The 12,183-nt window shown below is 40.8% G+C and overlaps 1 protein-coding gene across 10 annotated transcripts in view; it reads right to left on the bottom strand.

Moving 5' to 3' along the window:
- Positions 1 to 12,183, bottom strand: part of LOC124117076 (CD109 antigen-like) — a 59,353-nt gene that overhangs the window by 14,730 nt on the left and 32,440 nt on the right. For 2 of the 10 annotated variants that reach the window (XM_048387533.1, XM_048387543.1), the window contains exon 19: positions 236 to 422. The exons of 2 other annotated variants lie outside the window; for them this stretch is intronic. In XM_048387533.1, coding sequence (XP_048243490.1) covers positions 236 to 422 — 187 coding nt within the window. Of the gene's footprint in view, positions 1 to 235; positions 423 to 2,458; positions 2,634 to 4,186; positions 4,365 to 5,275; positions 5,463 to 6,744; positions 6,929 to 10,087; positions 10,233 to 11,495; positions 11,632 to 12,183 lie in introns of all 10 variants that reach the window. 6 more of the 10 variants (XM_048387542.1, XM_048387540.1, XM_048387536.1 and 3 more) reach the window with 6 other exon arrangements.

Below are 12,183 nucleotides of genomic sequence, written 5' to 3'. Positions count from 1 at the left end.
TTGATCAGCAATAATGTGAGCGATGGACCAGACATGTTTCAGGAAATGTGCTTCGGGTGTGTTGAACATCCTTCAACGCCATAGACCCGTCCACTGCATCTTCCAGCGTGATTCGTTTGGGCACGATCTAAATACGATAGCTAGGCAAAAGAATGTTGCAGGCATGGGCTCAAGGCAGAAACGATATCAATGACAAAACACATTGATCAGATGGCTGATGATTCGAGGGAGGTACCTGACAGTCTGATTCTGCCAGAGCCAAGTTTCAGGAAATACATTTCTGATGTGTTCTACTTCCTTCAACGCCTCATTGCCGCCCACTGCATGAGGTACCGCAACTCCTGATCCCAATCCAGATCCTGTTAGGGAAGCTAAAGGCAATGGTTGTCGCATGGGGGCGAACTCACACATGATACAGGGATCTAAAAATGAATAAATCTCGGATTTTGACAACGGTGCAACAATGTTTAGCAGGGTAACACATTTAAAGTTGTACTGAACATAATCTGTACATATCTCTAGTTGACAAAGGACAAAATTACAAAACGTGTATGCGTAATCGAGATTATACAGGTCCAGTGATTTATGTTTGTTCGTTCGTTTGTTTGTTGTTTAATGCCGCAATATTCCAGCTATATTCCAGCTATATGACGGCGGACTGTAAATAATCGAGTCCAGACAATCCAGTGGTTGACATCATGAGCATCGATCCACGCAATTAGGAAGCGATGACATGCATCAACCAAGTCAGCGAGCCTGACCACCCGATCCTCTGAATTGCCTCATACGACAAGCATAGTCGCCTTTTACTTCAAGAAAGGGTTGCTGAAGACCTGTTCTACCCGTATCTGCACAGGTCGGTTTATATTCCATCATATACAAACGTACCACCGATGACAACCGAATAATAAGAGAGGCACCAGTCACGTTGTGTCATGCATGTTCGTATGTGAGATAACAGAACACACTAACCTCAGGGTAACAAGATCGAACAAATCTATATCGAAAATAGTAATTCCGATAGTTAGACACCTGAGCCCAACACCACAAATGTTGAATAACTGCTATATCTAAACATGCTCACACCAAACTACCATGCATATCTAAACCAATACATTCACGGCAGTAACATTGACGTGCCCTGTGGTGATGTCATGCAGAGCACGGGAGAGTACATATCCCAAATGTTACAACTGATCTGGTCAGTGTGGCGAGTGTACCTAGTCGATGTGTTCAACCACAGCCATGACTCTGGGAACCACTGACGGAGGTGATCCACCTCCACCAGTACTTCGCTGTTCACGCTGGTAGATCTGGTTGCCATCGGGAGAACCGTAGTAGAGTACCTGTATCGGTGCCACGCTGCATGCAAGGATGTATCATTTCGACATGTAATCATGTTATAAGAATGATCAAAAGTGGTAGGAACTGAAAACTAAAAAAGAACCTTCCCAAAAGAAGTTTCTACAACCATTATATGGTAGGTATGTCATGAAATGTGTAGGTAATGGTAACGGGCGACCTCATGAAAACTAAAGGTAGGCTACCATCCTAGGAGATGGGAGCCAAACAGAAAGATTTGAAGTGTAAACCAGGACCACAGGGGTTGGGGGAGATTCTGAATTACCAAACAGTAGTACTGGTCCACATCCAGGTCTCTGGAAAGTCCGTTCTTATTCTCTCAACTTCTGCTAATTTTGATGTTGGTCTGCTGATTGAAGAGGTCTTGACCATTTCAGGTGACGCACGAGCTAACATTGCCATGGGTGCAAATGCTCTCATTCTCTTTCTGAAAGGGCGTCTCACTGGAGTATGACAAAATGTGGATATACGTTGCTTGAAGTGGAAGGAATGGTCAAGTACATACGCTTGAAGTTAGGAAAAGAATGATTATGTTGCAACACAACAGAACATCATTCCGGTCGTGGCATAATGCCAACGTCTTCATTTTCACATATGAGAGACAGACCATTCACGGTAATAAGCCATATTTTGGGCTGATAAGTCTGAAAGAGAAACTAGTGTTTTACGTGTCTAAGGTGCATACTATTACTGACAAATGCCATTAAGGATTACTACAATTGTATTTACCATTAGACAAAAAGAAAAAGAGTTATTGACTGAGTGATTATTCAAAATTTACGACTTTGTGTTAGAAGTGTTATGTAGTTTCTACTGTCAACGTTTGTGATTTATGTTTAGATGTGTGTTTGGCGCTGGGCTACAGCAGTCCCACCTACTTGTGACACTAAAACGTCAATAGTTGAAGCTTCCTTTACATCTCAAACTCTATTTAACTCCAAATAAGACCAAAGGCCTCATGTGTGCTCACATCTTTGGACAAAAACTCTCCTTTGACACGTCTTTCCCAGTTCGGATTCAGCTTAGCGATTATATCTCGAACATAGGAAAGATCAGCAGAAGTTGCGAGGAATGTAACTATTCTGTTGACAAATACCCAGTAGAAGAGTTGGTCCAAAGCCATGTTTCTGGAAAGTCACTGCGTATTTTCTCCACTTCCTTGAGTGGTGCGTGGTGTGTATCGACCGCGCCTCCTGTACCACTTACCATACCATTAACCACCCCAGGCACCACCCCTCCAGCCATGGCCATCATTGGTAGGTAAAGAGGCACTGCAGCATCAGACAGGGTTCATCATATAGTTTACCAGATAGCAAATGCCACTATGTATCTAAGAACATTTTTTTGGTTCAAGTTAAAGTCGTTGCTTGTCAATAGTTTGTATATCTGATTGTTGCATCTTCTGTTCTACTCGACTGACGTATAATGAAATGAATTGTAAATTTCAAGGGACTTGAAGACATTTGGGCTTGGATGTGTGGATGGTTGTTGGATTTGGGGATGATGGCTCTGATGTAGGGCCACAAAAGTAGCTAACAAAGTGCAAAATCGCAGTAGCTGAAGCTTTCCTAAACTCTCAAATCTTATTTACCTCTGGTTAACTTAATTACTCTTCCCCTTTTGGGATATCAGGCGTTTGTTTAAGTCTTAACAATATATATTTAAATTCCTGACCAAGTGGTTTTCCAAATTAACATATTATAATATAAATATAGTATCAAAATAATAGTGGGCAATAATGCCTACCAATAATGGTTGATGAACACAAATATAATATATTGGTGTTTGGTAAATCATTCTTGCCAATCACCGTTTGGCGGTGGGGTGGTCTAATGATTGTGGCTTTCGTTCGTCACGTCGATAACCCAGGTAAGACCTCCCTGGCTCATTTTGTAAAGTTCCTTCATGATACACGTGAGAAATGCACTGTATGTAATGCAGGTTTACGCGAATTACAAGTCAATATATTCAATACATAATATTACAATGTACATCACCTTTCTTGTCAGACAGCTCTTTTAATTCATATTTTCCGAATGGCCAAGAATTCTCCCTAAAAACAATAATTTACTAGCAGAGTCTAGTTTATCAATTCCATTCGAAAAATGAAAGAAACTTTGGGACAGACAAGCAGAATTGGCGAGAAATAAAAGGTGAGGTGGGGTGAAATTGAGTTTAACGTCGCGTCCAATATTATTGCACATATATAGCGACGTGCATGTACGTGTGTGTGTGTGTATGGCTGCTTGTACTAGTCCGGACTGATGCCGATTTATAGTGCTAGTTAACTGAGATACTGTGCCGCAGTTTAACATGAATACCCAACTCAGACACAGTATACTGACACCGAGCCGACCAGTCCTTGCTTTGGCCCCTTAATGCCGAGCGCCAGACAGGATAACAACAAGTACCATCTTTTAACGTCTTTTGGTATGACGCGGCCAGGAATTGAACTCCGGACCTTCCGCTCTACCACTAGACCACGGAAGCAGTCGGCGAGAAATATAATCACTCTGTTGATAAATGCACAGTGGAATAGCTGGTCCAGAGCCTTGTGGGATGATGCATTTGGACATGATCTAAATGTGTTGCAAGACAGACAAGATATCAATTACAAGAACACTGATCAGGAATAACGCGCTGACATGTTTCAGGAAATGTGCTTCGGATCTGTTGTACTTTCTTGGACGCCACAGGATTGGCCACTGCATCTTCTAGGGTGATTCGTTTGGACGCGAGGTAAACACGATAGCCAGGCAAAGAATGCTGCAGACATTGGTGCAGGGCAGATGAGAAGCACATTGATCAGATGAGAACAAAGTACCTGGTAGTCTGATTCTGCCAGAGCCAAGTTTCAGGAAATGCACTTCTGATGTGTTCTACCTCCTTCAACGCCCCAGTACCACCCAATACCTGAGGTATGGCAACTCCTGATCCTAAGACAGATCCTGTTTGGGGCGGCATTGGACCATGTGCCAGCATGTCACAAAAAATGCAGGGATCTAAAAACGAATGAATGTCAGATTTTGACAACGATGTTGCAATGTTGAGGAGTGAAACATATTTATATTGCTGAACATTCAAACATATATTACCTCAGTTGGATAGACATATCCTTCCTGATTCATAATCCATCACACATTCAAACATGCCACCGATGGCAATTGAACGTAGTATTCCCCTGGCACATGGCAGAGAGGCAGCCGTCATGTTGTCAACAGAACCTGATTCTTATGGGAGATAACACAACACACAACCCTCATTCTGATATATTTACATCTATACCAATCACAATCAATGTTGAATAATTGCTAATACAAGGCATGCTTAGACCAAACTGCCATGAATATCTAAACCAATAAAATAACGACAGTAATACATCAACACGCTCTGTGCTGATGTCATGCAGAGCACGAGAGAGTACATATCCCAAATGTTACAACTGATCTGGTCAGTGTGGCGAGTGTAGCTAGTCGATGTGTCCAACCACACCAGGACTCTGGGAACCACTGACGGAGGTGCTCCACCTCCACCAGTACTTCGCTGTTCACACTGGTTGATCCGGTTGCCATCTCATTCTGTGGAAGCCTAAAGGCATTATCAAAACTCCAGAGTCAGTTTGAACGGCGTCTCGCTGAATGTAAGGATGGATGTTAGTATCCTTTGGACATGTAATCATGTTACAAGAACGAAAAGATTAGTAGGAACTGGAATCTGAAAAGAACCATCCCAAGAGAACAGAAGTTAGTTTCTACAACCAATATAAAGTCGGTATGTCAAGAAGTCGGTAGGTTATGTTGACGTGCCTCCTCATATAGGTTAATATCCGAGAAGGGTTAATGTGTTAGCTCTGTTCCAAACCTTGGACCACAAGTAGAATGGGTTAGGTCCGTAATAAGACATTTTGAATTACCCAATAGTGGTATTGGTCCACATCCAGGTCTCTGGAAAGTTAACTCTTGTTCTCTCAACTTCTGCTAATTTTGGTGCTGATCTGCTGATTGTAGAGCTCTTGGCCATTATAACAGGTGATAACTCAGCAGACATGGCCATAGGTGCAAATTGTCTTCTCGCCATAAACATAGGGCGCATCACTGGAACTTTACAACATGTAGAAATACGTTACTTGAAGTGGAAGGAATGGTGAAGTATACTACTCAAAAGAAGTTTTAAGATTCTTCATATTACTATACATGTAGTTAATCTGTCATACGTCATACATCATACGTCAACCAAGTCAGCAAGCCAGACCACTTGAGTATCTGACAATACAACAAGAAATATAGCATCCAAACATCCTTTCATCATTCCTGTGTTGTCATGATGCCAGAAAATTAGAGCATTACGTATAAAGACTTCTTCATTTTCACATGTGAGAAAATGTCAATTTACAGTATATTTGGGGCTGATTAGCCTAAAAACGAAAACAAGGTTTAACGTGGTTTATGTTTCGCTTTTAGGGATAAAGTTTATTATTCATTTAAATATATTCATTTAGATGAAGCCATAGCTTCATCAGCAGACACAACAAGGTTACATGACTCGGTTAGTTTGTGTCAAACACTCAGCACCATTGCAGAGCATTTATAGATGTCTTTGTGTGATTAAAAATGATACAAGTGTATGTATATTAATGATAATATTGATTTGGGATTTTGTTAGCGTTGATATTCCAGTACTGACATGTTGTCAGCAATTTTACGACACTGACAATCCTGACCAGTATAATAAAGGATATACAGAGTTGTTGACCGACAGCTTCACGCTTGTTTTGTTTGTTTTATTTGTTGTTTAACGCCGCACTCAGCAATATTCAAGCTATATGACGGCAGTCTGTAAATTATCGAGTCTGGACCAGACAATCACGAGCATCGATCCACGCAATTAGGATACGATGACATGCATCAACCAAGTCAGCGACCCTGACCACCCGATCCCGTTAGTCGCATTCTACGACAAACATAGTCGGCTTTGACGGCAAGCATGGGTTGCTGAAGACCTGTTCTATCCCGGATCTTCACGGGTCTTTTCACACATGTAGTGTTCATATGGTTATTCATAATTTAGGACTTTGTTTAATGCCAGGCTTCTTAGAAATGTTTGTCTATTGTTGCAATATGTATTCGTGATTTATGTTAAGTGGCGACTTTGGCGTATAGCTACAGCAGTCCCACACTGTAGCAAAGTGCAAAATCGTCAATAGTTGCCAACTCTTTTTAACAAGAACAAAATGAGCTCACATCTTTGGACACAGACTTTCCCTTGACACTTCTTTGCCAGCTTAGAATCAATCAGCTTATCAATTATATGACGAAGAAAGGACAGATATAGATGGGACAGACAAGCAGAATTGGCGAGCAATGTAATTCCTTTGACAAATACCCAGTAGAAGAGTTGGTCCAAAGCCATGTTTCCGGGAAGTCACTGCGTATTTTCTCCACTTCCTTGAGTGGTGCGTGGTGTGTATCGACCCCGCCTCCTGTTCCTGTTCCTGTACCAGTTCCCATCCCATTAACCATACCTGCCCCCACCCCTCCAGCCATGGCCATGGGGTAGTAAAGAGGCACTGCAGCATCAGACAGGGTTCATCATACAATTGACCAGATAACATATGTCACTATGTGTATAATAACATTTGTTAGCTTGATTTGCGGTAAGGTTGTTGTCTGTCAATATCATGACTATCTAGTTGTTTTTTCTGTTCTGCTTAACTGACTTTTTATTAAATGAATTCGTGTGACTTGAAGTCATTGGAGCTAGTGTATGGTTTGTGAAGGCGTGTGTGTGTGTGTTGGTCCTGGGGGTGTCGGATTTAGTAATTGGAGTAAACATTGGCATACTTGCTTGTCGTTGATATTATCTATTGGCACAAAAACCCAACGTATAATATCAAACCCCAATAAGGTATCCAAAACGAACAATTCTGGCCAATACAAACAAAGATACAAAGATTTTTCGACTGAATGCTTCACTATGGTAGTGATCATGTGAGTATTCGTACTTTGTCTAATGTTGCCTAGAAGTTCTTGTGTTTTACTGTATATATTCGCGATTTAAGTTTGGTGGTGACTTGAGGTACTGGTAAGGAAAGCACAAAAATCGAAAATCGTTGCTTTCCTATAATCTTCAACCCAACCTGTTTACTTAATTTCTCTAACACTATCGGTATATCAAACGTTTGTTTAGGCCTAAGAATGTATCTTTATTCCTGGCGAAATGGTTTTCCAATTAAAACATATTTTCTGGTATGCGCATATTAGGCTAATATTGGCACATACATATTTCAATCACGCTGGCTTCGTCTCGTAAATTATTAAATATACTGATTTACTCTTATTCGAAATAATACCCTTTATAAAATTAAAAAATGTCAAGAATTTGAAATGTATCATGGTTGTTGATATTGCAAGAGGCAAGATAACGGTTTCCAAAGCTAACTCTAAAGTGGTCTAACCTATGTTTGGGGGGAAAGAGTTAATGAATTGTGTTAGATGCTGCTTTCAACAGTACACTGCAAACACGAAAACGTCGTTTTTTCCGTATATGGGCATTGGACGGAAAAACGACGTTTTTTGGACGCTTTCTAACCATCGTTTTTCCATCGAGAATCTGACGCTTGAAAAACTCGACGTTTTTCCGTACACTTTCTAGACGCTCACCCATTAATCAATTTTAATGAATTTTTAGTCGTTTTTCCGTCCAATGTCCATATACGGAAAACACGACTTTTTCGTGTTTGCAGTGGTATACCGGTTATTTGGTGGCGTGCTTCAGAATAACGGTCGGCAATAACACATGGACAGCATGACTGATGAACACAACATATAAATTGGTGTTTGGGGAGGTATGCTATTTTCGACGGTTTCAATGATCGTGATGGCCTAATGATTAAGGCCTTCGTTCGTCACGCCAAAGATCTGTTTTCGATTCACTTGCTTGATGTGTAAGTCCCACCCCGACAAACTCTTGATAAACCAGATAAGAGTACTTAACGTGACGTCCAATACTACTCAGTCGTTTCCAGGACGAATGCCGGTTATAGTCATATTATAGTCAAAGTAATATTACATGACCAGTATTCTCAGACAGTTCTGTTTAATTCCTATTTTCCAAAGGGCCTGACATGTACTCTTTGCACGCAGGAACTTTCCCTTGCACGGAAGTTTATGAATTATATCGAGAAGAAAGAAAATATTATTTGGGAAAGACAAGCCGAATTGACGGGAAATGTAACCGTTCGGTTGACAAATACCCAGTAGAAGAGTTGGTCCAAAGCCATGTTTCTCGAAAGTCACTGCGTATTTTCTCCACTTCCTGGAGTGGTGCGTGGTATGTATCGACCCCGCCTCCTGTTCCTGCATCAAATCCCATCCCATTAATCATTCAAGGCATATGCATAAGCCCTGGAGCAGACAGGTTTCATCGCACTATTTACCATTCCGTTTAATTCAACTGATGTGTATAGAAATGAATGACAATTTCCGTGTGACTTGAAATTGGACTGGGGCGTGAAGGTGGTTGTTGGATTAAAACTTTGGCATAATATATTATTGTACACCAGTCTATAAAGGACGTGAACGTTGTCACTTTCAGTCGATCGGATGACTTAAATCACAATAAAAAAAATTCATATATGCTGCCATATTTAAGTGTATATAATGGATCTAAAATGACAGTTTACATGACGCATACATTCACTGTGTGTAAAATGATCAGTATGCAAGCATAACGTTTTGTTAAGAAATGTATAATCAATGTTATACAATGTAGTTGAGACCAACTGGGCATTAAAAGTTAAACACATTCTTTTTGTACTGGTTTTATATACAGTAATTGTCAAACTGCAATCTATAAGCAATCGATGTCTGAATTAATACTTCGTTTCAAATCGTGGCACACAATCCTATGGCAAAATTGGCACGCAATCGTACGATTAAGTTCAATTTTTTTTTTCAGTTGTTAATTTTGCATTAGAATGATAAAAAAGACTACGTAACCAGGGCCAAGTAGGTGAGGTGGCATGGGGTTTAACGTCACATCCACGATTGTTGCACTTATATAGCGACGTGCATGCGCGTGTGTGTGACTGCTTGTACTAGTCCGGACAAATTTATAGTGCAAGCCTACTGAGATACCATGCGCAGTTATGAACACCCCATCCAGACACAGTTTACCGACTCCGAGCCGACCAGTCCTTGTTTATCCCTTAATGCCGATCACCAGGCAGGGTAACAACAAGTACCACCTTTTAACGTATTTTGGTATGATACGGCCGGGGATCGAACAACGGACCGTCCGCTCTCCCACTAGACCATTGAGGCGGTCCCCTTCGATAAATATCATGTCGCTTTGTTCATATGATATGTACGTATATACCCCATACATGTTTTCATAATCTTCCTCACATACGTTTATTTGTTGATAAATTCAACTTGTGTATCCCGTATGCACTATTTAAAACATTTTAACAATGCGGTTGAGACTTATTTAAATTACCTATATGCATGTATTACCTATATATTGTATATTCATATTCTGTCACTGTATACTCTTTAAAATAGAAGGGGCATATAGCCTACACCAGTTGAAGACAAAATTATCATTATTATTATGATTATTGTTGTTGTTGTTGTTGTGACTATTATCTCCTTAACTTGCAACTAGCGAGACAGTGAAAGAAGGGCAGGGGGTATAGCACATGCAACACATAGCTACCAGGAAATACCTCGTGGTAAGGTTTGTCCATAGCCAGGTCTCTGGGAAGTCACTTCGTATTCTTTCTACCTCTTTCATATTTTGTGTTGGCAGCCCCACCTGGTGGTGCGCCATACCGGGCATACCTCCGAGCATCGATTCAAATATAGGGGGAGCTACAACGATTGAGTGAGTGAGTGAGTGTGTGGGTGGGTGGGTGGGTGGGTGGGTGAGTGCGTGCGTGAGTGAGTGAGTGAGTGAGTGAGTGAGTGAGTGGGTGAGTGAGTGAGTGAGTGAGTGAGTGAGTGAGTGAGTGAGTGAGTGAGTGAGTGGGTGGGTGGGTGGGTGGGTGCGTGCGTGCGTGCGTGCATGCGTGAGTGAGTGAGTGAGTGAGTGAGGATTAACACCGCTTTGAACAGCATTCCAGCTATATAACGGTGTCTCAGCATGAAATTATGCAGGCCTTAGAGGTTCACCACACTTGTGAAACCCACGAACACGGGTATGGTCCTGACCCAGAAACAAAAATCGGGGCGAACCGGGAGTCGACCCACGACAATAGGTTTCTGGCGTTCCCAAAGGACGCAACACTACACAGCGAATTGCGGCACCTCAGACGATGCTATAGATGATGACGTTTAACCCAATGGCTACATATTACTGGTGTCTAAAATATTTGTGTTTATCCTTTAACGTCTTGTCAATCTAATTTGTCGTATATAGTATGCTATTTTTAATAATATCCTTCGGAGAGCAATATCTGAATTATCACATGTATCTACACATTTAAATATTTTTAGGTTAATATATTAAAAAGAATTAAAATGTGTGTTATTATTTGTAAAGTGTAAACAATTTGTCTATGAAAGTCATTAAACCATGACACTGATACATATCAAAAGTAAAATATTCACTCCCTCTTCTAGCTATAGGCAAGTGTATCCACTTTCTTGTGCTTAGTACCTTTTCAGTTTATTAAAAGGCAGCGTGCCTTTAATTAAGTCTGCCTAACGGGACATAATGTTTACACTGTGTTCGGTTAAGAGAACTGTGGATTCCGATGTGTGTATTTCTACTGTGGGGTGAGAAGATGTAGGCCGAGTTCACACGCGATACCAATCTAAGTACATATCAAATATTGAGATCATGTGAAGAAATTCTCAATGTGAACACGGATACAATGTTTTTGCGCAACTCGTCTTGTGTATTTATTTATTTATTATTTTTTTTATTTTTATTTTTTATATTTTATTTATAGTCTGAATTTATTTTTTTAATGCTCTAACACATCCTTTGACATAACATTATGGTCATATATATATGACTTTATGATCCAATATGAGGTTCTAAGGTGAACCTAGTGAGTCAGGGGGGCGTGGTACACAGGTAGAAAATGCACAAGAAGCAGCTATAACTACTGTGTGTCTTTATCTAGTTACCCAGCAGTTGTGTTCATCCACAACCATGTCTCTGGGAAGTCAGTACGAACTTTCTCAACTTCTTTCAAAGTTTCAGGAGCCTGTATTCCCTTAAGGACATGTACTGATTCCAATACGGCCTTATCTATTGTGTATACTTCAATAGAAAGCCAAAATAGTTAATGGAAGTAAAATGTTTATGTTAGCACGCCATGATGTCATGCCTCAATTACCAAAAGGGTCTTTATACAAAATATCCAAAAAACATCAATGTAGATCTTATAACTTGTTGTGATGCTGTATTTTAAGGCATGCTCAATAATGAATGTTAAGGATGCTACATAATCTTTTAGACTGAAGTCTGTTTGTTTTTTGTTTAACGCCGCATTCAGCAATATTCCAGCTATATGACGGCGGTCTGTTAATAATCGAGTTTGGACCATACAATCCAGTGATTGAAATCATGAGCATCGATCTCCGCAAATGGGATACGTTGACATGCATCAACCAAGTTAGCGAGCCTGACATCCGATCCCGTTAGTCGGACCTTACGACAAGCATGGGTTGCTGAAGATCAATTCTAACCCGGATCTTCTCTGGTAGCCAATTCGGTCGCCTCTTAAGACAGGCAATGGGGTCCTGGTGACACACTCCTCTCCGGGACCCCATGGGGAGATGGAGTAGGTGTAGGGGTGATACAAATCATGTC

The sequence above is a fragment of the Haliotis rufescens genome, unplaced genomic scaffold (assembly GCF_023055435.1).
Source record: "Haliotis rufescens isolate VD_foot unplaced genomic scaffold, xgHalRufe1.0.p SCAF_7, whole genome shotgun sequence".
Taxonomy (NCBI): Eukaryota; Metazoa; Mollusca; class Gastropoda; order Lepetellida; family Haliotidae; genus Haliotis; species Haliotis rufescens.
Note: the sequence above shows the minus strand (reverse complement) of the source record. Positions and strands in the feature narration are given on the sequence as shown.